This window comes from Pelobates fuscus, chromosome 1 (assembly GCF_036172605.1).
Source record: "Pelobates fuscus isolate aPelFus1 chromosome 1, aPelFus1.pri, whole genome shotgun sequence".
In the NCBI taxonomy this organism is placed as follows: Eukaryota; Metazoa; Chordata; class Amphibia; order Anura; family Pelobatidae; genus Pelobates; species Pelobates fuscus.
In genome coordinates, this window is record NC_086317.1 from 338,210,910 (window position 1) to 338,237,952 (window position 27,043).

At 40.4% G+C, this 27,043-nt stretch overlaps 1 protein-coding gene across 1 annotated transcript in view; it reads right to left on the bottom strand.

Annotated features, from left to right (window-relative positions):
* Positions 1-311: 311 nt before the first annotated feature.
* Positions 312-27,043, bottom strand: part of FARP1 (FERM, ARH/RhoGEF and pleckstrin domain protein 1) — a 194,702-nt gene continuing 167,970 nt past the window's right edge. Inside the window, exons 14-27 of the mRNA XM_063425621.1 lie at positions 26,682-26,872; positions 25,326-25,415; positions 21,713-21,846; positions 16,431-16,512; positions 11,745-11,982; positions 10,767-10,897; positions 9,791-9,859; positions 9,055-9,144; positions 8,430-8,512; positions 5,233-5,345; positions 4,684-4,847; positions 3,713-3,820; positions 2,500-2,651; positions 312-537 (exon numbers count right to left, since the gene is read on the bottom strand). Of these exons, the coding sequence (XP_063281691.1) occupies positions 456-537; positions 2,500-2,651; positions 3,713-3,820; positions 4,684-4,847; positions 5,233-5,345; positions 8,430-8,512; positions 9,055-9,144; positions 9,791-9,859; positions 10,767-10,897; positions 11,745-11,982; positions 16,431-16,512; positions 21,713-21,846; positions 25,326-25,415; positions 26,682-26,872 (1,727 nt within the window). The 3' untranslated portion in view covers positions 312-455. The remainder of the gene's footprint in view (positions 538-2,499; positions 2,652-3,712; positions 3,821-4,683; positions 4,848-5,232; positions 5,346-8,429; positions 8,513-9,054; positions 9,145-9,790; positions 9,860-10,766; positions 10,898-11,744; positions 11,983-16,430; positions 16,513-21,712; positions 21,847-25,325; positions 25,416-26,681; positions 26,873-27,043) is intronic.

Sequence of the window (27,043 nt, forward strand, 5' to 3'; positions counted from 1 at the left end):
TCTAGAGAGAACGTTGTTCACCTCTTATTTTTTTTTTTTTAAACGTGTGCACACAAGACTGGAGTTCACAAACACGGAATAAGAATACAAGTTTAATCATTTGTAACTATACTAAGGACACCATATTGCAATGTTGGCACACAAAATTCAAACAGAATGTCAAAATGTTTTGTACAATATTTGACCATCTACCTGCTGTCAGCAATGGGTTAATTTAGAGCAGCGATGGGTCAAAATATAAAAAAAAAAATATATATTAAAAAAAAAAAAAGTTTTAAAAATTTATTTTCTCAGACAATGCTGAAAAAAAGTCACTTGAAACCAGCTTTTCTTCCTGTTTGAAACATCTGCTGGCCTTACAAAAAAAAAAAAAAAAATCAACACAAATCAGGGTGGGTATCAAATTCCTGCTTAAATAGCAGCTGGTAGCTTTAGAGCAGGGGAATGTTCCAAGTTCAGTACATGTGGGACTCTCTGTGACTCAAAAGGCGGGATCGGGAGGCTGAATCTGTGGCACTTCGAATTACTTCCATCCATCTGCAAACAAGAAGAAAGGTTCCTTGTGAATGAAATGATCTCAGTGAAATCAGCAGTCCTCAGTAATCATAAGGGAATTGGTGAATGTGAAGCAACACACTGCGCATTGTTAATAACTGTTTGTGTTAATATGTTTTACTTCATAGGGTGGAATGATGGCCTACTATAATTTTTCTTCGGTGCTCGACTAACCAAACTGAAGTGATTAAAGTGCTTTCTATGTATGCAAGCCAGTATACAAATCGCAAAAATAGCATGAATATAACAAATTGTTTAAAATAATTCTAGAGAAAACGTTATTCACCTCTTATTTTTTTTATTTTTTTAACATGTGCATCCAAGACTGGAGTTCACAAACACGGAATAAGAATACAAGTTTAATCATTTGTAACTATACTAAGGACACCATATTGCAATGTTGGCACACAAAATTCAAGCAGAATGTCAAAATGTTTTTGTACAATATGTGACCATCTACCTGCTGTCAGCAATGGGTTAATTTAGAGCAGGGATGGCCCTGAGCCATGTTAGACCCCAATCTATCTTTTGGCCTCCACATAGAAAAGCTTGCATCTAAACTATCCAAAACTAGGTGCCCTGTACAGAAACAAATCCTGCCTAAGCCCTTCAGTAAAGGAAAAGATTGTACAGCAAATGCTGATGCCAATCATTAATTATGGGTATGTAGTATATGCATCTGCATCGCAATCCCACATTAATAAACTCAACACATTGTATAACTCGTTCTGCCGATTTGTGCTACAATGTAATTACAGGACCCACCATTGTGACATGCTAAAAGAACTAAACTGTCTGTCGCTGGAATCCAGACGTACCCTTCATCTTTCCAGCCTTGTGTTTAAGAGCTTTTCTAGGAAGCTCCCAGCCGACCTGTGCAGAATGCTCTCCTCGGCTGTTCCCACTTCCTATAACCTCCGATCCAGTACTAGCACGATATTTAGTCTACCTCAATACAAAAAGAAAGCGGCCCGATCTTCCTTCTCCTAAAGAGCACCGCAATTGTGGAACGACCTCCCGCACAATTTAAAATCTTCCCTAAGCTTTAAGTCCTTTAAGAGATCCCTCTCTACATACCTCAAAACAGAATGCACGTGTCATGGTTGATTATATATTTCCTACCTATTCTATGTTAAAATTTGTATTTATTGTGTATTAATATTGATTTTGTATGTTATTGTACCCTATTGTATCAATGCAATGTTTTGTGGACCCAGGACATACTTGAAAACGAGAGAAATCTCAATGTATCTTTCCTGGTAAAATATTTTATAAATAAATAAATAAATAAAGCTAGACTAATGATTAAAAGCAGCGAGGCCTTCCCTCCTAGATTTACTAGAAGAATGCTCCCATAAATCAAAGACAAACCAGATATTAGTTTTCTATAGGAAGTCCTTTACAGAAGGAAAGTTTGGATGCTTTTTCTCTTGGAAGGTCTTCTGACAAACAGTTTTTACTAAACCATGAGTTTTATTAACAAAATATTGAATTTCAGACCAAACCCGCTCACAAGGAAAAATTCTTCAACACAGCCATGGTTCGAGCTTGGTTATTTAAACAAAAATTTAGCAATTTGTTTTCAAGTCAATGTTTCATGAATTAATCTTTTATAGGTTGGTAAAATGTGGATTTTTACACAGGAATCACAGATTCTAGGCCACAGAGCTGAATCTTAATAATGCTCAAACATTACTATTTTTCTGATAAGGTAAAATAATTTGGCCTAAAATTTCCAGTTCCTGCTTTAATTGTTCACCTTTCACAAATTAGCGGCACAGGAAAAACTGCATAGTTTGAGAATTTTTCCAATGCAACTATTTTAGCCAAAATTTTGCAGTTTCCATGATAATTCGCCATAAAAGTTAGAATAACGAATAATCTCCTTAGTGTTCTGGGAAAGAAAATGTCAGTCTAGCAATCTACAGTTAGTAAGTGTCTTACCTTTCAAATGTGTATTCATTCTCAGCCCGGAAGTAGTAGACATGTGACTTGAAGTGAAGTTTGAAGACATAATCCTTGTGTATATTCTCTGATTCAGAGGGAATGGTGAGGGAATAGCCTAGCAGCGGTAGGCTGGCTAATGGATGATTGTCCTGAAGGAAAAGAAAAATCTGAAATTAGATCACATGTGGCTATGTGACATGGCTATGACCCACTTATCATATATATATATATATACATATATATACATACATATATATATATATATATATACATATATATACATATATATATATATACACATATATATATATACATATATAGATAGATATAAGAAAAGTGGGTCTTTTCAAAACATGTCATATGATGGAAGGGCACTAAACAGATTGCTAATCACTTCAAAGGAGTGCTGTGCAATTACCCGTGTATGGTTTGGAGTGCTTTTATCACATTCATCCTATTTAAAGAACCACTATAGTGCCAGGAAAATCACTATAGTGCCCTGAGGGTGCCCCCACCCTCAGGGTCCCCCTCCCGCCGGGCTGGATGGAGTGGAAGGGGTTAAACTTACCTCTTTTTCCAGCGCCGGGCGGGGAGCTCTCCTCCTCGGCTGAATGTGCCTGCGCGGCAGGAGCCGCGCGCGCATTCAGCCAGTCTCATAGGAAAGCATTTATAATTTATAATTATAATTTATAATGCTTTCCTATGGAGGCTGGCGTCTTGTCACTGTGAGTTTCACAGTGAGAAACACGCAAGCGCCTCTAGCGGCTGTCAATGAGACAGCCACTAGAGGCTGGATTAACCCCAATACAAACATAGCAGTTTCTCTGAAACTGCTATGTTTATATAAAAAAAGGGTTAATCCTAGCTGGACCAGGCACCCAGACCACTTCATTAAGCTGAAGTGGTCTAGGTGCCTATAGTGGTCCTTTAAGTTACCTGGTATAGGCTCAATATCCAGTGCTGATTCTGTCATCAATGAAGCATAACTAATGCTGAGCGGGAGCAGAAAAAACCCAAAAACATTCTCTCTCTCTCCCCCCTCTCCCCGCCCCCACATCTACCAAGGATGGACGGAGGATGTCTCCACTACATCTCAAAAAAATAAGTGGCATGTAGGAATGTCATAAAGCACAGGGAAGGGCGAGAAAACATTACACATCTACAAAGATTACTGCTGTCTTTTTAGCCACAAAATCTCCTTTTATTTTACCTGGTGCGATTTGTAGAAAAACAGGCAGAAGTTTGTAAAGACCACCCAGAGTTTCTGCCATCCATTGCTGTTCTTGAACTTCCTCAGTAAGTTTCCTGATAACTGATTCTGCCATAGAATAGAAATAAATATTTAGATAGTGGTTATTAAAGCACACTATGTGCTACAAGTTCCCATACACCAGAGAGCTTTGGAAACTCATATACATGTCATTTTGTGATTTTGGAAATTAAAAAAGAAAATCTGTTAAAAAATAAAAATCTGCGTATATGAACTGAAGTGCTGCTCAATAATCAGACATTTACACAGTGGAATTAGTGTACCGCCACATTATATGCATACTTATCATACAAACTTCAGATTTAAAAAATGGGAATTTGGTTATATCATGCTTTTCCCAACTCTTTACCAACATATGCAAAGCTAACAGGGAGGTGGGTTTGGGAAACTGTGTGCATCTGTCTCCAATCAGGTAGCACAAAAATATAAATTAAGATGGACAACACTGAAAACATTCATTCCTAACTCCCCTTGGAATGTAGTTATTACACTGGTTCCCACTCTCAGGGGATCTGCTGCCACCTAGTGATACAAGTTGTATTTGCAATTTGCTTTCATAAAATGGACATATGAAACTTAGAAAGGACTCCGTAAGAGGCAAGTCCCGCTGTGCAGGGCTGGCTCATTGTTTGAGAGCATCAGCTGAGCACTGCCAGCTAATGAAGTGGCAGGAGCTTCTGACAACAGGTCAGCAGTGGGCAACTGGCGAGACCCAGCTATTCTAGATGTGCCAATACATATCCAGGTGCTACAAATCCCAATGGTGGTTCTGCTCCCTGCCAGTTTGAGAATTACTGCCCTTGCACCCTAGTAAGAATAAGGAGTCCGAACCATTGACATATATATATATATACACACACACACACACACACACAACTGTTTTTCTTTCAGTTTCTAGATAAGTAACATACCTCTACAGCAAAGCTGAAGTCAAGCATTGATACGCTAGTATTTCGATGCCAGCAAACATGCACTGTAGTGTTTCCTCGATGGGGTGACTGCCGTTCTAAAGATGAACGAGATGCACTCAAATCATCCTCAGATTCCTGGTCTCCTGGACCTTCATCAGGAGTCTCTGAAAATCAACATGGCTAGTTGTTAACAAGAACTACAATGTGGAATTCTAAATAATTTTGAAAATATATGTAGTGCATTCAAAGAAAATACTCGCAGATAGGTTATCAAAGGGAACAAATGAATGTCTTGGGGATGCAGTATTCAAACACACACAGTAGAATCTTGACATAGGACTTGACAAGCTTTGTGTACAGACTCAGAACATTGTGTTAAGGATTTCAGTGATTTATTCCAAATCGGCCAGGCTAACTTTTGTTTCATTTACCGTAGTAGAGACATTCTGTTAAGAACTGAACGTTTTAATTCCTTTTACACTACAGCTGCTTAGATATTCCTCAGCAACCAAAAAGGTTTTCAGTTTGGCCAACAATCTGTTTACTTACTGCCATCAGGAGGGCTGCTGGCCAAGAGCTCAGGGACAGGACCACCATTTTTATCTGCCAGGTCAATGGCCATCTGAATATCCTCACTCCACTTTTCCATTTCACTCCTTGAACTAAAAAAATAGTATAAATAAACTAACATTATAGAGAAGAGGACAATTAATATATATAGTCATTACATGTGTGCAATGTGAGACAATGGACTTCACAAATGGGTTTAGAGCAGACACTCATACTTCTTAGAGATATAATGTTTGCACAAGTTTGTGCTCATATGTAGAAATCAAAAGTGTTTGAGATATATCATTCCAAAATTATATTAGTACAATAAAACAGTACTAATTGCATCTGTTATTTTACATTTACATCACTGGACTATCTTCCTTCCCCCTCTCTCTCGCTACACACACACACATATGTATGTGTATATTGTGAGATTTAGTGTTTATAATTCACTTTGAATTCCGACTTTAGTGAATAACCCTACAAGTGTCTTTGAATAGGGGATGAGATAAACAAAGAAGTCCAGGGCTCTCGCTCTATGGTAGCTGAACAGTTTAAGATATCAAAGAAATGTGTGCTGCAATGTGGATCTATTCCAACTGCGATACTGACAAAACTTGGAGAGTTTGTGTGCTTTGATTTTTTGCTTGGGAACTACTGATCAGTGGTATGCAGCCATTGTTATAACGTGAGAATACACATCACTTAGACAATTAAAATAAAGTACATTTGGTCACTACAATAATAAAACAAATAAAATAAATAAATTAAAAAAGCAACAACACACAGGAAAATATACAAAGAGAAAAAAAGTTAGTGCCACCTAGTGGAGCTTTACTTTTTTACAATTTCCTGCGTACCCTACAGTGTGAGTCATCACCCCACGCACAAAGCATCTGTGTCTTCAGGTAGCTCCGTGATTAAGTAGACATTCTACCTCCAATAATGAACTGCACTTATACTACAATCTTTTGTAATTTTTGATTAAGAAGAAATTTTAATGACTTTTCACAATACAGAGGCATTTTTCGGGAATATTCTATCTTTATTAAAAATTCATATAGTGAGGGGCGGAGCAAACACTCAAACTGACTGGACACGCTATTTGTACGCTCCGAGCTGCGACTGCTAGAATCCTGCTTTCGGGCACGAAAATCGGGGTTGATACCTGCCCCAGTCAAGCTTCCCGAGTCCCACAGTTATGGGGAAGTGCTCAAAAACATTACGAGCGGCCCAGGCAAGCGGATCCCAAGATATTGGTTATCTGGCCCGCGGAGGTCTGCGCCTAAGATGGTGCCCGTACCAGCGGAGGAACGGGAGCTGGACACCCCAGATAGCTTTCCCACGGGGGGTCTATACAACACTTCCTCAGATGAGGAGAATGAAATTCCATCCACCAAACGGGACATCAAAGCGCTCCTGAAGGAGCTGAAACACATACTGGCAACTGACGTGGGGAAGGTCAGTAAAGAGGTACAAACACTCGGAGGATGAGTAAAGGCAGTTGAGGGGGAGGTGGTGGAGCTCGCTGTATTTCACACGGCTACTGCAGAAACTCTCTCCAGCCTCGGGAGGACTTTTGAGTCCATGTAGGCCAGAATGGCAGCTCTGAAAGACGACAGTCGCTGGAAACACAGAGGTTAGGAGCATCCCTGACACGGTCTTGCTGACGAACTACCTGCATACATATGCCAACTCTTTCAGGCCCTGCTCAAACGAAAATCAAACTCCACCGTTCCAGTGGATGGGATCTTCAGTATTTCTAACCTGCCTGGAGCATCATACAAGGGGTCCTGTGATGTGATCACACAACTCTCCTGCATGGGAGATAAGATGGCTCTTATGAAAACAGCCAGAAGCACACCATCATATCTGTTTAAGGGGCCATAGCCTGTCCTTTTACCACTACCTCTCCAGGGCTACCCTGAGATGGAGGGCTTCGCTGAGCCAAGTAACCAGATTGCTCTAAGATAAGGAGATACCGTATTGATGGGGCAACCCCAGATCCCTGATAGTGGAGCACAATGGAGTGGTCCTGAAGATAGATACACACAGCCGAGTCAGAGGTGTTCCTCAAGGAGCTGGGGCTCACACTACCACAGCCGACAATGAGAAAAGCAGGAGAGTGAGGAGCGAGGCAGAGACCAGATCCAATGTGCTAGTTGGCACTCTCCCCATGCCCAAGTGTTCTATCTCCTGACGATTGCAGCACTTGCCACTTTTGCCTTCTACAACGGGCAGTGGCCTTTGGGAAGAATGGTCCACGAATGGACACAATGGAACCACAGTTGGCGGTTAATCCATAGCAGCACAAAACTACTATGACACCAATTATGTCCAACTAGCCGAGTTTTATTGTTATTTGTAATTTAGGGTCTTCCTGTTTATTAGCTACGAGCCTAGCCTATGCCCATGGCCTGTGATTATAGCATAAGGTCAGAGGCAGGATGGGCCTGGAGTTGGGATTTACTGTCCAGATTCCAGTCCAGTCCAGATATAAAACTCACCCCATATAGCAATTACCCTTAACATAATGAGTCTTCGCCCAGACCACACTTTAGGCTAGTGCACAATTAATCCTTTCTACGCCCTAGACAGCAATGTAAGCCGGAGTCAGTATACTGCATCCTCACTACTCGTTTATGCTATGTTTTAAGTTGGCATGATGGCATGCACCTACCTATGTTTCTCATGTTATAAAACTGTGCAGTTTTACGATATGCTATAAACCAACTGTCTTTATCACTAAATGTCAGTACTGCTGCACTTTCAAAAATAGAGAATGTAAAAAAAAAAAAAAAATCATAAGGTGACAGATCTGTTGCAAACCTCCCAAGTGTCCCTATTTAGGAGGGACAGTCCCTATTTTGGATAGAAATCCCTCTGTCCCTCTTTTGTATATGTATGTCCCTTTTTTTCTACGAGCACCATATTGTTGATCTGTGAGAGCTCCACAGCAATATTACTCAGAGTAATAATGTGTCTTTAAACTGCAACACATGTGTCTACAAATCACCCTGTGTAAATAAGATAAATCGTTCTTGTTCTAAATTACATATTAGTTCAATAAATTGTTCTTAGTCACCTACAATTTCTCAAACAAGCTCTGCCTCCACTTAAACCCCAAAAATAAAGTGTCCCTCTTTGACCATTTGAAATGTTGTATGGTATGCTATTGTAGCAAAACTACTTACCTTGCTGCAACCACTATAGCTTGGTTCTGACTTCGTAAAGTGAGGCAATGAGGAACCCCCCATTCCTCCTCACTTTCCTCAATCTGGAAGATAAAAAAAAATAAAAATAGTATGTGATTACTAGCAATTTCAATGGATGGAACAATGTGCACTTCTTTGGGTCCTATACATGCTTAGACCGATTATATTTAACAAATGTAACATTTCTCCAGCTATTAACAACCCTTGTGTGTTAGAAATATATTAACACTATGGAGATTTAGCATACATGTCTGTTCTGAAAAGTGGCGCAAACATGTAAAATTTTATGTGCTTGCTGGGTCCACTAGTTTCCATTGTGGCTGTCCCACTTTTAGTATTCTAGACCATTATTTTCCCCAATCAGAAATGGTAATTCTTAGTGCCCCATATATTTGTCAAGTTCATGTCCCATGATGCTTAGGCATTCTTCTTTAAAGTTAGGCACTGCTATGGATAAGCATCTTACATTAAATAATCATCCTTTTCTATTGTTTCCCTGCAGGAAGCAAGTATGCTTTGTCTTGAAAAGTAAACCACCAAAAAAAACACAACATAATATCTATCATGAACTAAACAGTTAGCACTATGAGAAATGATAACTTACGGTCATATTGTACAGCGGGAGTTGCCCGTGGACTTTAAACTGATTAGAAGATGTCAGTCCTCGGCTTGTGTACAGCACAACATCATTAAACTGGAAGACAAAACATTTTTTGTATTTCAATTTTTCCTTTTAGATCATTATCAAATATTTTCCTATTTTTATATATAAAAATATGGCTAAAACCTAAGCAATATACTAATGTTTTAGCCATAGTTTTTATAGTTTACCCCATATAAACAAATAGAAAACCAGTATAAATTTCATTTTCTCCCACAGATTTTCCATAAACATCTCTAATTCTCCACTTCATCTACCTGACCTCTATAATCCCTTAAAATTAATTTAAACCATCCTAAAGTACCTATGGCTAAAAGTCTAGCTCCGTTCATATGTACAGACAGCTACATTGTAATAATCTTTCTCAATTCATAGATTATGGGAAACCTATTTTGCCATCAACACAAACACTATCTTATTCTGCCTTTGCGTGACAGTTTCTCAATTATACCACATTTTCTTTTTATCAGAACCAGATATGATGCAATGCAAAATAGGTCACATTTTTTTCAATTCAGTTGTGATAAGTCTGCAAAAGTCTTCAACAAACGGTTCTCCGAAAATTCCAATGACACTTTTATTTTATCGTCTAATTTCTCTCTGCTCGTTGATTGCCTGAACATACTCCTAACTAGTCTATTATATTTGTTCTTTGAAAATACATATTAGTCTAACTTACCAAGAAGAACATGCGCTGCTGCAATCCTTTCCCAGACAACTTGCTTAAACTACCGAGCCTAATGAATTCCTGGAATTAAAATCCACAAAGAAAAAAGAAAAAAAAAAGAAAAGGTTAAAAACAAAACAAAACAAAAAAAACATTCTAGTTATTTGTCAACCATATTTTATTTACTGGTCTTATACCAATTTGTCAAAATGTTAGCTTCAAAATATTATTTGCCTTTGCCAAATGCAACTTAAACCACGTAAAGTATCTATATAATAAACTAGGAAGAAAAGAGGGAAGACACCCCTAAAGACTTGTTTTAGAAGGATTGTCAGAAATATTTCGGAGCAATTTATCAGATTATCAGTTGATTAACAGACTGTTGGTGACTTGGTACTATTACGAAAAATAGAACAAGGTTTAAGAAAGAAAGAAAGAAAGAAAAAAAAAAAAGAAAGAAAAGATTATATAACATTATTTTACCATGATGATGAATTGTGTCCGGGAAAATAGGCATTTACATAAACCGTATTCCCTTTATTGGTATGATGAAAGGTTATAGCTAAGCTGCAAGGAATATAACCTGCATCCATGAGGTTTGGACAGTTACTGCAGCTGGCAAATTAACCAACTATTTGTAATTTTTATCATTTTATATATATTTTATCACTTTTTTTCCATGTTGAGATGAAAATGGGCAATATTTGTTTAGTATCTTAGGCGGAGTAATCAGAATCTCAAAACATCGGGCATTGTTTTTTTATAAACATTGGTATTCTATCAATTTCATATGGCTTTACTCTGCAAATGACTAACTATGAAAATAAGGCATGCACAATGTTAGCATCATTTTAATTCAATCGACTTTTTCCAATAAAAATAAATTTTAAAAATGCAGCATCAGAAAAACAAAACAAAAAATCATTGCGTTGTTATCCGGAAGATGGGAAGCGCAATTGAGTTAAATGGGTAGTCAGACACTACTTACCCTGCCAGGATTTACCAGATTGTCAATGCCTGTTAAATCTTTCCTGAGCTCATGTAGCTTTTGGAAATTTTCCATCTTTATCATTGTACCATGAAGTTGTGCTACCATTTCGGAGATCTCGGCAAGAGCAGCTAAATAGAAAAAAAATGCAGACATTTAAAGATTTCTCTAATAACTTTGACAGGCCATGCATAACATAAAATTATATTTACATAGGGCTCACATGCTAGTTTAAACACAGAGGGGAACATTTGATAGAAGACAGATTCATGCTCTAAAGGTTTTGCTACTCCTCTTCCCTACAACAAATCGCTCTTATGTTGCCCAACAACCCCTAGATGTAATGAGTCTAGAACAGTTGTGATGTTTATCAGTTTGATGTCACAGATTTATCTTGCTCTGCAGTCTCTGTTAAAAACAGCAGCGTATATTATCACGTTACCATGCCCTTTGTTGCCTCCATGGCTAATAGCCAAGTATACCGGTAAGAAGAGAAATCTGTGCCATCAGATGTACACCACTGCACGGACTTGTGAAAGACGCAATGGAAGACTATTCCACAAACACAGCAGCCATCTGAATGTAACACCACCATTCACACATTCAGTCTTATACGCCCCAACACAAAGATGAATAAAATTAAGGAACCCTGAAACATAGACAGCTAGCACCCTTTCATTCCCTGTTCCACCCGCAGACACACTTCCAGTAACCTTTCTGTACGCAGCAGCAGCAATTTTCATTTCTGCACACAAGAACAAATCATTTCCCACCTACAGACACGCCATCAGTTCCTTCATCCATATTAAAAGCTGTTAAACATGCCATTTCATTAAACGACAATTGGATACTAGATTTCTTAAAATGGCAATAACATTTAATTAGACAGAAAAGTATTACAGACACCAGAACAACTAGAGGAGAATGGTTTGATTATTTTAATGGTCAATTTCTTCTCAGAAATTCACCTCATCTCACCTCGAGAATCCCTGAAGTCTGCGTGATTCGGGGAGTAGTGTTTGCACAGCCTCTCCATGATCTGTTTGTAGTGCATGAGCCGGTGCAAAGGCTGGATGAGAAAAGTGTTCAGGGACAAATAGCAGACCTTTTCCTGCTCAAAATCTCTGCACAAGACTTCCAACTTGCGAGATGCCTTAATTGCTTTCTCAAACTCCATCAGCACTTCAAAGTGTTTTTGGAGATTACTTGTGAGTTGCTGAAAAGGCAATATGGAAGATTTTATTATATATATATATTTCCACTATTTAAACGGCAATGTATCTATCTTGGTAGATGCTTTAATATTTGTGGCTTTTCACTCGTTTTCAAGTACACCAGGTTCCAGGTATTATTACCCAACTTAATGGTGTTGATTTTATTGACCTAAGAAATATGAAAGGCTGGGTTGACTTTGCAGAAAAGTGAAGTAATGTCATGAGGCCATTCAATCTCATCTGTCTGCAGGAGTGTGTAACTCAGTTTGTAAGAAACATGATCCAAAGAACTTGAATAACTCAAACTTCAAAATCAAAACAAAAATTTCAAGCGCTGTGTTTGAGAAATAGTTTCCACACAGGTAGGTTACACATTTCAAAGCATTACTTACTCTGATATCTACCTCACACATGTTAAAATCACAACTATCTGAAACGCAGAGACTTTGCTATGGATATAGAAACCACTACGGACTCAGTAGCATTTAGTAATTATAAAAAAACCCAGAGTGAGGAAGACAGAATGACCTATAAGATTAGGCAGAAAGAGGCTAAGCAAGTTATAAGAGCTTCCAAATCCCACACAGAAGAGAAAATAGCACAGTCAGTAAAAAAGGGGGACAAAACTTTTTTTAGATACATAAATGAGAAAAGAAAAGTAAAACAAGGATTAGTTAGATTAAAAACAAAAGAAGGAAGGTATGTAGATGAGGATAAAGGTCTAGCTGACTGCCTCAATGAATATTTTTGTTCGGTATTTACAGATGAAAATGAAGGAAAGGGACCTCAGTTAAGAAAAAGGATAAATGAGTCATTTATTACACGTGAGTTTACAGAGGAAGAGGTTCTATTTCAACTGTCAAAAGTAAAGACAAATAAGTCAATGGGACCTGATGGAATACACCCAAAGCTATTAAAAGAGCTTAGTGGTGTACTAGCAAAACCATTAACAGATTTATTTAACCAATCATTGATAACAGGAGTAGTCCCAGAAGATTGGAAGTTAGCGAATGTTGTGCCCATTCACAAGAAAGGTAATAGGGAGGAGTCGGGCAACTATAGGCCAGTAAGCCTTACTTCAGTAGTGGGGAAAGTGATGGAAACCATGTTAAAGGATAGGATTGTTGAACATCTAAAAACACATGGATTTCAAGACCAGAGACAACATGGGTTTACTTCAGGGAGATCATGCCAAACTAATCTTATTGATTTTTTTGATTGGGTAACTAAAATTATAGATCAGGGTGGTGCAGTAGACATTGCTTACCTAGATTTCAGTAAGGCTTTTGACACTGTTGCACATAGAAGGCTTATCAATAAACTACAATCTTTGAGTTTGGATTCGAATATTGTTGAATGGGTAAGGCAGTGGCTGAGTGACAGGCAACAGAGGGTTGTAGTCAATGGAGTATATTCGAAGCTTGGGCTTGTCACCAGTGGGGTACCTCAGGGATCTGTACTTGGACCCATTCTCTTTAATATTTTTATTAGTGATATTGCAGAAGGTCTTGATGGTAAGGTGTGTCTTTTTGCGGATGATACTAAGATATGTAACAGGGTTGATGTTCCAGGAGGGATAAGCCAAATGGAAAATGATTTAGGTAAACTAGAAAAATGGTCAGAGTTGTGGCAACTGACATTTAATGTGGATAAGTGCAAGATAATGCATCTTGGACGTAAAAACCCAAGGGTAGAGTACAAAATATTTGATAGAGTCCTAACCTCAACATCTGAGGAAAGGGATTTAGGGGTGATTATTTCTGATGACTTAAAGGTAGGCAGACAATGTAAAAGAGCAGCAGGAAATGCTAGCAGAATGCTTGGTTGTATAGGGAGAGGTATTAGCAGTAGAAAGAGGGAAGTGCTCATGCCATTGTACAGAACACTGGTGAGACCTCACTTGGAGTACTGTACACAGTACTGGAGACCCTATCTTCAGAAGGATATTGATACCTTAGAGAGAGTTCAAAGAAGGGCTACTAAACTGGTTCATGGATTGCAGGATAAAACTTACCAGGAAAGGTTAAAGGATCTTAACATGTATAGCTTGGAGGAAAGACGAGACAGGGGGGATATGATAGAAACATTTAAATGCATAAAGGGAATCAACACAGTAAAGGAGGAGACTATATTTAAAAGAAGAAAAACTACCACAACAAGAGGACATAGTCTTAAATTAGAGGGACAAAGGTTTAAAAATAATATCAGGAAGTATTACTTTACTGAGAGGGTAGTGGATGCATGGAATAGCCTTCCAGCTGAAGTGGTAGAGGTTAACACAGTAAAGGAGTTTAAGCATGCGTGGGATAGGCATAAGGCTATCCTAACTATAAGATAAGGCCAGGGACTAATGCAAGTATTTAGAAAACTGGGCAGACTAGATGGGCCGAATGGTTCTTATCTGCCGTCACATTCTATGTTTCTATCTCACAACAGCAATTAAGAGAGATCAAAATATTAATTTTAGTTTTTTGCAATTAAAGCGGTGAGAAATACAAATAATGAACTTCATGCACCATTTAATTTAGTCAATGTTTATGGTCCTGTCATCCCTGACCCCAGGTACAAAAATATATTATACATATTTATATATATAGATTTTAATTAAACACTGGTGATTGTATACAAGGCACAATATGGAATTGTAAGTGGTAGAAAATGCAAAGTACACTTTATGCTAGGAAGAGTCAGTATTCTGAGTTAAGATCAGTGTCAAAGTAATTCTCTAAACCCCTGATGGCCCCGTGCTAAATTGGGAAAAACCATCAGGAGCTTTACGGATCCATTCGGAATGAAGAATCCAAACTTTGTTCACACTATTTAACGATGTCTGGATTTTACAGAGAAGGCTCAGAATGAGCCCAAGTATTGTCCGAAGTTGAGCTGGACATCTGAAATCTACACCCGAATTTGAAAAATCTGAACTATTTGCCCACTGACAGCGCTAACAGCCATAGTGTAGATACTTACTAGCCAGCCATTACATTAATAAAGTTAATGAAAAAATAAGTCTATGGAATGTCAGTACAATTCCCGATATTACTATAATGGAGATTGTAGACCTCCTTAATGTCCTCATCCTGCAGCAGGTGTGAGTATATCCACTAAGTAGAGAGACTGGGCAGATCACCCAATGTCCACTTCAGTCCCCACACATAGTAATAAAGATACTCTACCTACTACCCGCATAACCTAATAATAGTAAGGGGGTGCCAATAACACTAGTGCCTGTCATAAAAATATATACTTCCCATCAGAAGTCTCCTTTTTTTCTTAAATCCTTTTTCTTCAGCCCCAAAAAAGGCCAAATAAAAGCCATAAGTCCTGATGCTCCTAATGAAAAGAAAGAATAAAAAAAGAACAAAATAGGACAAAAGATTATAACATAAGTAAAACACAACAAAAAAACAGATCCACAACTGCTTTGTGCAGACTGAGGTTTCAACGTGGGGAAAACCTTTATAAAGGCTTTCCCACACTCTGAAATCTCAGTAAAGTGTTCTCATTGGTTGACCTCATTACTATAAAGGGAGGTAAGTTGTAGTCATGTGAAGGCATATCTACTATGGGTAAGTGGCTAATGCCCCCACCCAACCAGAGTGCTTTTGCAGGCAAGTGACACTCCTCTTGAAAGTTGCCTGGGAATTCCCATGGCAAGTCTTGTTAGAGATAAGCCTTGCATGTCTTGCGCAGGGTCCATCCGCATAGTGGATATTCCCCCACCTGCCACATCACTACAACCTCTCAATATGAGTTCATTTTTTTTAAAGTTATGGCTTGCTAGCAAGCGACGGCCAGACACTACATGCTTACCCTTTGTGTTTCTGACTGTTATTTGCTAGCAGTCATATAGTACTTCAAGTTATCATTCACTTGCAAATGGCAAGTGAACAATAATTTGCAAGTGCACATACTGCAGAATGCATTTGGACCTGATTGTTTTTTTAAATCTGTAATTTGCAAATATTCCATGAGATCAGCATGGATTTTGATTGATGGCACTAAATGCATCTGGTCAGGTTAGCTGAATTCAGACTGGAATAAGCTTTAGTAAATATGAGATTTGCTATTCCGATTGGCATTTGGCCTTTTTTTTTTTTATTGGTTTTTGTCAAACAAAATCCATATTTATTGAAGAGCCCTGAGAGTATTTTTTGTAGGTATATAGAGTGCTTAGAGCTTCTGATTTTAGACACCTTGGAAACTGAAACAAAACGGTCAATAGCAATACTAAATCATGTAAGAACATTGGGCCCATTTTCCTTCAACTTCCCTATAATTAGTGCTTTCATGTTTGAAAACATTCCCTTTTCTACCTACCAATAAAAAAAAAATTAAAAAAATTCACCCAACGCAATATATCTTCATGGTCTAGAAAACAATTTCGGAGATTTTTTTTTTTTTTGTAATTTATTTTTTGTTTTGTTTTGTTTTGAGAAATCACCATTACCTTCATTCCCTGAATGTTTTTCAGCATTACATCCCCGATTTTTTGATTTTCAGATTTCATGTGAGAATTTGATCTCCCTTCCCTGTCAAAGCAAAAAGGGTAAAGAGATGTTTACTATAGAGTACTAAAGTTTTCCTCAAAATGCATACTGTTTAAATCTGTAAATATATGTGAATCACACTTCATACTAAAATTGTATCTTAACATACAGTACAACTGTTGCATTATATGGAATTAGGAGTCAACTAATTTGTTGAAAATGTACCTTTATATTAGGACAATATCACTTTTTACTTAGAAGCAGAGGCATATAAATGTGTGGGGGAACATTGTGCCTGAGCATTCAAACTGTATTATAAAGGTTACATGTGAAAAATCTGTGTTTTTGTAACAGTGGGAAAGGCCTGGTTTCACTTTTATGCCACCAAAGAAACGGTTATCAAAAAAAGCAGAATGGAAGAAGTAACCTTTGAAGGCCGACAGATACAGATCTTGCAGGACCAATCCCCAGTCACTCTGGCGAAACAAAAGGAATGGAGGCCCATCACAGAAGCTCTCCGGGCCCACAACGTTAAGTTCGCCTGGAGCCACCCATTTCGCCTATTGGCATTCAGAGGGGGACGCACCCACATATTGCTCCCCCTGGGCGAACGTTTCTTCTGATCCCTGGGACTGGACACCCCGGAGGAGGTTGCAGACCTCTTCAGAAGGGAGAGCACACCGACCCTGCTGCCAAGAGAATGGCTCATGGTCTGTGAGGCCTAGTCCACAGGCCGGCGACTACCACGGAAGAATACACTTGGCCTTGCGGCCTATCCTGGCTCAACAACGATAACACGTGAGGAGGATGCTCTGACTGGACACTAATGTATGCGGAAAAAAACAAGCGGAAACAAACAGAAAAAACAACCAAAACACCACAACCGCTCCGGTCAAGTTGGCCGCTCTCTTTGCCATCCGTTCAAACACACGGCACGAGAGTCCACCACATCCACTCCAGTTCAGACAAAGGGGTAATCTAGGGGCGGGGAAATGGGAGGGGGTGAGATAGATCTCCCCAACAAACTCAAGTACGTGGGTTATTACAAAGTGTATGGTTCTGTGTCCCCCATGTTAGCGTAGATGTAAGCATGTTATAAGGCTACTAGGAAGGAGGTTGTTGATGAGGAGTGTCTGGAGGGGAAGCGAGACCACTCCCGACTATGGTCAGAATAGACCCTAGAGGACTGGATGCCCCATGCTTGTCCTGGCCATGAATCAGACCAGGCTCTAGTTTTTGTAAATATGTTTCTTTGTTCTATTCCCTATCCTCTTTCTCTTCTTCTCCACTTCTATATTCCTTTGCAGCGAGGAGTTTCGCTACCCTTGGGGGGTCCAGTACACATGCCCAGAGGGGTCGAATGGGCCTGTTCAAGCAATACCCTATCTTAGCACCATGAGAACCAAAATAATCGGAGACAGGGATTACACCTTTCACTCTGCCCCACACGACACATATTCGAGAATAGACATGTTCCTTACTAACACCAAACTTCTGTCTAGTGTGGTCAGATCCAAGATTAACAATATCACCTGGTCAGTCAAATCACACTGATATAACAGTGTATGTTAGAGGACTGCTACCCCCCACCATGGTCCTGGAGATTAAACTCACCTCTATTGCGAGACGAGGCAGTGAGGGAGGAAGTGTCGACAGGGATCACCACATATTTCCTAGAAAACAACACCCGCAACGTAAACAAAACCACAATCTGGGCGGCCCATAAAACAGTACTTCGGGGCACGCTGATCAAAACAGCATCACATAGAAAGAAACAAAAGACCGAAAAGCTATTTACTCTGCAAAAATCACTCAGGAAGTTGGAAAAACAACACAAAGCGACCAACACCTCGGCAGTGCTCCTGCAGATCCTCAGGGAAACGTGCAAGCAGCTAAAGCAACTTCTGCTGGAGGATGTGGTGTGGCAGATGAAGTCCTCTAGGAGGTACTTCTGTAAGAGGGCGAAGAGAATAGACAGCCCCCCAGGGCAGATGCCTCCGCCCGAGGCAACCCCGAAAGCATATCACACAGCTCAGAACATACTCCGGTAATCTAACATCGCATTCCGCGACTACTACTCCAAACTCTATAACCACTCCCCTACAGAACACCACATGACCCTAACCCCTCGAACAGCATTTAGATGACTTCTTTAGCATGCTAAACCACCGAACTTAACTCCGGAGATGAAGGACTCCCTGACCGCTGATATCACAGATGACGTCAGCTATAGCAAATTTTAAAGGAGTCAGGGCTCCGTGGCCAGACGGGTTCAGTGAGAGTTACTACAAAACCTTTGGTAACTTACTCATACCTCACCTCTCGCAGGGGTTCAAAGAGCCCCGGGAGATGGGATCGCTGATCCCAGACATGACCATGGCCAATATAGCGCTACTCCTCAAAGGCGATATGGACCCAACAGTGGTGGGAAACGACAGACCGAATTTCCCTCATTAACACTGACACGAAAATCCTCGCAAAGATTCTCGTGGAGAGGCTGATGACCATGCTCCCCCATTTAATCCATGCGGACCAGGTGGGCATTATGCCCTGTTGACAACTATATGAAAACAGCAGTTGATCTCACATGGCATGCAGAGGAGGGTCGGACACCTTCTCTTATCTTATCATTGTACGCGGAGAAGGCGTTTGACAGGGTCCGGTGGCACTACCTTTTCGGACTTTTGGGCTACTGGGGATTCCCCACACCCTTTGTCATGACAATCACAGCCCTATATTCAAACCTAAGGGCGCACCTGGCTCTCCCGGGGGCGCATGGACCACCTTTCAATATATACAATGGCACTAGGCAGGGGTGCCCACTGTCGTCGGTTCTGTTCGCCCTCTCCCTGGAGCCTATGCTCCACCTAAAACAAAGCAATACAATGCATAAGAATAGGAGTGGAGAGCTATAAAGTGGTCGCATACGCCGATGTCCTGGTTACAATACAGAACCCCTCTCGATTACTACCACCCCTAATGGAGATCCTCTCCACTTACGGATAAAGCTTACTGGCTACAAGCTTAACTACAATATATCCTCAGCCATTCTGTTCCACACGTTCCATTCGGATCACACAGCGCTACAATCAGGGTACAACATAAAACTCACCACATCCTTCAAATACCTGGGGATCACACTTAGCCAGTCTCACATGCAGATATAGTCGAACAACTGCCGACCACTAATACAAACCTTACAGACGGAAATAGAAGAATGGCAGGATAGACCAATATCTAGGATAGCTAGAGTGCACAGCATTAAAATGAAAGTCCCACACAGAATCTTATTCCTTTTTCAAGCATTACCTATCGTAACTAGGAAAAACCTCACAGGCCTCCAGAAAGTGGTCGACTCATATGGCACAAAAAAAGACAGACTGGCTAGGAATGTACTATACAGACCCAAAAACAGAGGGGCTGGGACTTCCGCTTTGAATGGCTCAAATAGTACTTTGGCATGGCCCACCAGGGGAACACAAATGGGCAGAAATCGAAGCAGGTTTGCTGGAATATGATATCCCTGAAATGTACATGTGGCTAGACAGACCCAGTAAGGCCCTTATCCGCACACTATGCCCATCAATCCTAAACTGTCTAGACATCTGGGACCGCCTACGCACCAAATACTTTCTGGCTAGAGTTCAGTCCCCAATGACGTTGATCCTACGCAGCAGACAATTCCCCCCGGGCATAGGACCGCAAGCCTTCAAAAACTTTGAAACCGCAGGACTACAAAGACTATACAATCTATGGCAGGGGGACTAGGTGATCACATTTGACAGACTACAAGAGGGGACCCTACTAACACCCTGTGACTTCTTCAGATGGCTACAAATACACAATTTCACACTTCAGCCAGGCATTAGGGAAGCGGCAGTAGCTACACCTACCACATTCGAACATTTATTTAATGAAGGGAAATACAAAAAAGGTTTAATATCATTCCTCTATGCCGACCTCAGCAGGGAACCCTCAGTATGGGGGAGCTAAAATATATCAAACACTGGGAATCAGACCTTGTGGAGACCCTGGAGGGAGAGGAGTGGCAAGACATTTAAGAAGCAACATCTAAAATCTCCATGTGTGTGCTCTCTCTGGAACAAATGTAAAAAAACATATTCCAACGTCACGTCACGTCACCCCAGTGTTCCTTTGGAGACTCTGTGGACACAGAGGCACATACCTCCATATTTGGAGGGACTGCCCTAAACGACACGGTTACTTGAAGAGAGTCCAAGATCTGGCGGCCGAAGTCCTCCAAAGGCCAATTGAGCTATCCCTTGGACATTCCTGTTGTGGCGCCCCATAGAGGGCCTCCGAACAAATCCCCAAAACTGCTGAACATACTAGCACTGGCAGCCAAAAGAGTGTTGCCGGCAGCATGGTTGAGAATGGAAGCCCCATCCTTGAGAGATGTGGTTACACAAATAGATGACAACTACATAATGGATGACCTAACAGCGAGGTCAGCCAAATCTGCCTGATCCATGCTTTGGCTTTTGCAAAAGTCGTACTACTGTTGATACAATGTACTTTCTGTCAATGAAAATAAAGAATTTTAAAAAAAGTTGAAATATGTATTTGTGAGGTGTGAAAAACTTTATTGTAGAAATCTACACTACTTTATCCCTCACCTTCATCAATTTTGGAATTGTCAGCTTACATATCAGACAAAAAAAAAGTAGATTGTTTGGCTGGCTCCAGTATGTAAATGAAAGTTCAGTGAGAGTCTAAAGTATTTTGCCAGTAGTGAGACAGTGTTTTAAGCATTGGTAAGATTTAGCAGTTTATTTCTCTCATTTCCCTTGTTTACAATTTGCACAATTAACAATAAAAACATTTTTAAAAAAAGCAAAACAAACAAACATTTTAAAATAGAAGAGATGTCCAGGCACTCCAGGATACAAAAAGGCAAATTTATTGAACCCACTGTCACTCACTCACGTTTCGACCTACATGGTCTTTGTGAAGCTCTAGGTTGAAACGTTGTGAGTGGCAGTGGATTCAATAAATTTGCCTTTTTGTATCCTGGTGCTTGGACTTCTCTTCTATTTTTCCTCATCAAGTATTTGGTTCCTGGTACTGGGACTGGTCTGGTGCACCCGGATACATTTCAAATGGGATTGAGTGCAGTTCCACATTCCTGCTATATTATATCTAAGTTATTTTAAAATGATTTTACTTTTTTGCCACAAATTATGTACTGATTCAAGTCTAATAACAGCAACATCTGTCTTACCAAAGAGCAAGTCTCTGATCAACTTCCTTCAAGAAAGAAGTGTGGAATTTATGTAGGGGGTCAAAATTTGAGAACATGAGGTTTTTTAAGGATTCTGGCATGGCGTCATCTTTGTTTACGGCATTCTGAAACCACTGCAAAAGAAAATGAAACCTTGGAGATTGAAAGCAAACATGACAGCATGGTGATGACGATACAGCAAAAAATGTTATTGGATAGACTACCACAAAAATGTTTCTAATGAAGCGGTAAAATAGTGTAGTCTGTGATACTTGGTTATATAGTAACTAAATAATTCAACCATTCTCCCATGCTAATCCTGGCATTTCATCTCTTAATTTCCACCCAAAGGATTAGGTGAGTCATGGTGCAGAATGACAGATAAGAAGCCTGGAGCACCTCAGTGTACACCAGATAAACAGGCATTTCAACACAGGATTAATAGCAATTTGCTAGGATATTATTCCAACAAGCTTCAACAAAGGAAACAATTTAACTTTAAAATCCATTAAGCGTTCACTCTTTGTTAATGTTATATTAAAAATAGAGTACTCAGGAAACAGAGCACGGCTAAGAAAGTACCAGTAAAGTTGCACTTAACCACATACAATTTAGGAAACGGAGTAACATGTTATATGTAGTGCTACTCATTAGAACGCCAACAAAAACTGGGTATTTCAATGTGTAGAGACATCCAAATCAAAATGCTATGTCCAGAGGACACTTCCGAGGATGATAGTGGTATGCATTCTACAAAAAGAACATTCTGACCTATATTGTGCTTTCAGGGAACCCTGGAGAACACATCAAAATGCCAGACAGCAATCACTATATAATAACAGGTACCGTATATACTCGAGTATAAGCCGACCCGAATATAAGCCGAGGCCCCTAATTTTATCCCAAAAAACTGGGAAAACTTATTGACTCGAGTATAAGACTAGGGTGGGAAATGCAGCAGCTACTGGTAAATTTCTAAATAAAATTAGATCCTAAAAAAAAATATATTAATTGATGCATAATGAATGCAGTGTGTGCGTATGTGTGTGTGTATGAGTGCAGCGTGTGTGTATGAGTGCAGTGTGTGCATGAATGCAGTGTGTGTGTGCATGAATGCAGAGTGTGTGTGCATGAATGCAGAGTGTGTGTGCATGAATGCAGAGTGTGTGTGCATGAATGCAGAGTGTGTGTGCATGAATGCAGAGTGTGTGTGCATGAATGCAGAGTGTGTGTGCATGAATGCAGTGTGTGCAGGGCCGGTGCAAGGATATTTGCCGCCGTAGGCAAAACATTTTTTGCCGCCCCCTCCCCCCCCCATATGTCCTGACTTCCCCTCCTCCTCCCTCAGTGGTCCTTACCTCCCCACCCCCGTGTTCCTTCACTCCCCCCCCAGTGGTCCTGACTCACCCCTCCCCTAGTGGTCCTTACCCTCCCCTCCCCTAGTGGTCCTTACCCTCCCCTCCCCTAGTGGTCCTTACTTCCCCCTCCCCTCCCATAGTGGTCCTTATCCCACCCCCTACCTCTCATAGTGGTCCTTATCCCCCTTCTCCCTCCCATAGTGATCCATATACCCCCCCCCCTCCCTCCCATAATGGTCCTTATACCCCCCCTCCCTCCCATAGTGGTCCTTATCCCACCCCCTCCCATAGTGGTCCTTATACCCCCCCTCCCTCCCATAGTGGTCCTTATACCCCCCTCCCTCCAATAGTGGTCCTTATCCCCCTCCCTCCCATAGTGGTCCTTATCCCCCCCTCCCTCCCATAGTGGTCCTTATACCCCCCTCCCTCCCATAGTGGTCCTTATCCCCCCCCTCCCTCCCATAGTGGTCCTTATCCCCCCCTCCCTCCCATAGTGGTCCTTACCCCCCCCTCCCTCCCATAGTGGTCCTTATACCCCCCCCTCCCTCCCATAGCGGTCCTTATACCCCCCTCCCTCCCATAGTGGTCCTTAACCCACCCCCTCCCTCCCATAGTGGTCCTTAACCCACCCCCTCCCTCCCATAGTGGTCCTTATACCCCTTTTTTTTTTATTATTAATTTTTTTTTATTATTTTATTTCTTATTTTATTTATATTTTTTTTTTTCGTCCCCCCTCCCTGCTTGATATATGGCAGGGAGGGGGGCTCTCCTTCCCTGGTGGTCCAGCATTGGTAGTTCAGTGGGGGGGAGAGGGGGGCTGGCAGAGCTGTACTTACCTTTCCTGCAGCTCCTGTCAGCTCTCTCCTCCTCCGCGCGGTCTGTGCAGCTCCCTCTGTCAGCTCCCAGTGTAAGTCTCGCGAGAGCCGCGGCTCTCGCGAGACTTACACTGGGAGCTGACCGAGGTGCTGAACGGACGGCGCGGAGGAGGAGAGAGCTGACAGGAGCTGCAGGAAAGGTAAGTACAGCTCTGCCAGCCCCCCTCTCCCCCCAGTCTGTATTATGGCAATGCAAATTGCCATAATACAGACTCTGACTCGAGTATAAGCCGAGTTGGGGTTTTTCAGCCCAAAAAATGGGCTGAAAAACTCGGCTTATACTCGAGTATATACGGTATATAATTATGTTCTAGTGGAATTGTGACCTTTTAACTTTATCAATGGGCAAAAAGACCACCGCTCCCTACCAAAAACAGCTTAAGCAAATCAAAACATGTTCTAAAGTGTGTAAAAGTACAGGACAAAAGGGAGAAAAAAAGAAGAAAAAAAAAATACAAAAATTAGCATAGCCACAGGATCCTTCTAGTATTCAAGCAAAGAATGCAGTGTTCCTTCTTCTCACAAGGAGTTTGAAAGTTCAACCGAGCTTCCTCCTTTCAATCTGCCATGGATGTTAAAAGATCCATTCTAAGCAAGAGGGTCAGCAAACCTCCATATAACAGAACCCTACTTTCTGGCTAGAGGTCGCCAAACGCCTATCACTGATAGGTGTTTGGCGATAGTTAACCTTAATTTCTGAGAGAAACTGGAAAAAAAAAAAGCCATGGCAAAACTATTAATATGCAAAAATGACTAAAAAGAATTAAAAAGGTCCAGGCAGAGAAGGAAAAAAAGCACGCATTACCTGGACAGTAGAAGGTTCTACAGCAAATTATTTTCTGGACGGCATGCTTATAACGTTTTTACAGACTTTGGTCATAGTGTGATGAAGGACTAATGAGGATATCCAGTAGGAGAAGTTATAGGTGTCACTACGTAGGTGAATCTGGTTTGCTAGATCATGTACTGTCAATGGGGCTGGTTATGTGGCCAATGACCTATGACAAGTAGCCAAAATGAAAACAAAACGGACAAGAATGTTTACAAGTCAGCTACTTTGGCTTATAACGTGAAATCCATTGTGAATTCATGGCATCTAATACCTTAGTAATTGACTCTGTAATGTGTTTCCTTTGTAAATAAACTCAAATATTTCATGCTAATGGGTAATTCAAACATTACATCCACCAATGCTCTTTGGGTAGGATACAGTGCAAGAGCTATCTTGCCATGTCTTTCCTTCCATCTTTCCCCCTGCCAGTATAAGTAATATTTTTGGGGCTACAAAGGTACGCCTGAAGTACAATTCCAGCTGTAAGAAAATAATTATTAAGTAAAAAGAAAATTTCTGAAGATTATAAGAAAGCGTCTATACAGTACCACTGTAATAACTTCAAGGTCTTTCAAGTAGGTGCATTCTGTAGCAGAAACTTCCTTTGCAATAAAATAAGCTTTGTCTGTAGGAAACCTCTGAAAAAAAAAAATCAAAGAAGTATTAGGAGATTGAAAGACATCCAATTTTCTATAACAAATGCCATACATGTTCCGTCAATAAAAATTACAAAAACAATGATAAAGAGAAATTAAAATACTCAAAATATTGTTGAGTATAATTATCCTGAAAATATATACTAACGTATGTTTTTAAAAATTCTTCTTTTTTTTTTTTTTAAACAGGGTAACTAACATGTCTCACACATTCATTATTCTCTGTATGTTTTCTCTATGTCAACTGTTAGGAGCAAAGGACAACACTTATAACAATGGTTGACGGAGATTAGATTTTATTATACAGTGGCCTCGTCTAAAAACAATAACAGAAAAAAATGACATTCATTTGTTCTTATCATTAATGGCTACGGACAAGTGCACTTGTTTCTTGAATTATTCAGATGATTGATCACTATCCTAAAATATAGTCCTTTGGACAGCAATCAATATTTGGTCACTTGCAAATTGAGCTTTCACTCACTCCGTTTGAATGGATATCTATAGGGCCACGCTAAGCAAAATATGATACCAAGCTTCGTAGGGGAGAGCTTGTCATGGGCCATTACAATGCAATACTTCACATAGTCTGATTTAAATAGCTCAGAATCTTCTGTCTGTTGTCATGCATTCATGTGTGTGAGATACCGCTCCAGAAAAGGTGTATTACTGACACTATAGTGTTAAAACACTATGTAGGTGGCAGGCACTGCCTTGCTCTCATTAAAACTATTTTTAAAAAAAACAACGTATCTTTTTCCAGCACCGTGTGGGTCTGCCGTGACTGGCTCTGCCTCCTTGGCTGAGATCATAAAAATTGATGGTCTCAGCCAATCCAGTGCTTTCCTAAGGGGTTATGGCGCATGTGCGGCATGCAGCACTGCGCCAATCCGCAATTCTTCATAGAGATGCATTGAATGGGGTATGTTCAGCGCCCCCATGCAGAGTGTGGAGACGCTGAATGTCAGTGCCTATAGTTTCCCTTTAAGAGATCAGAAAAACTTTACAGCTAAGGCACATTGTGCTGGCTTGAGAAAGCCCTGCACACAAAGTTGTATTGCTAGAAACAAAGCAGAACTACTGTAAGGCAGGGACAGCTAAGAAACACAGTATACAAAGCTGGTATTTTACACACATTTCAGCTTTAATAATATGTGATTAGCCTGAATGTGACGCTTCATGGTCTATTTACACAAAACTACCAACAAAGAACCTAAAGAAAATGTGTGTGGGGGAGGAACGCGATACCTTTTTTCTATTCTCTTCCTCATCATCAGTTCTGATGCAGGCAGGCTCAGTCAGCAGTGGGCTAATCAGCGGTGATGATGACTTTCCATCTGGACTCAGATTTGGGGATAATGAGGAGTTTAAACCGGTCACCATTCCTCCTTGAGAATTAATAGATAATTCTGAAAGATGTGGACTTCCTGTTAAAGAACCTATTTAAAGAACAGAAAGGAAGTTTTAGAGAATCTATATTCATATTGCTCAACATATACTAATGCACATGCCTCACTCAAAGCACTTATTGTGCCACTTTTGCCTACAAATACTAGTATGTAGTACTTGGTGGAACTCTTGATCAGTATTGGGGCAAGTAGAATGGTCTC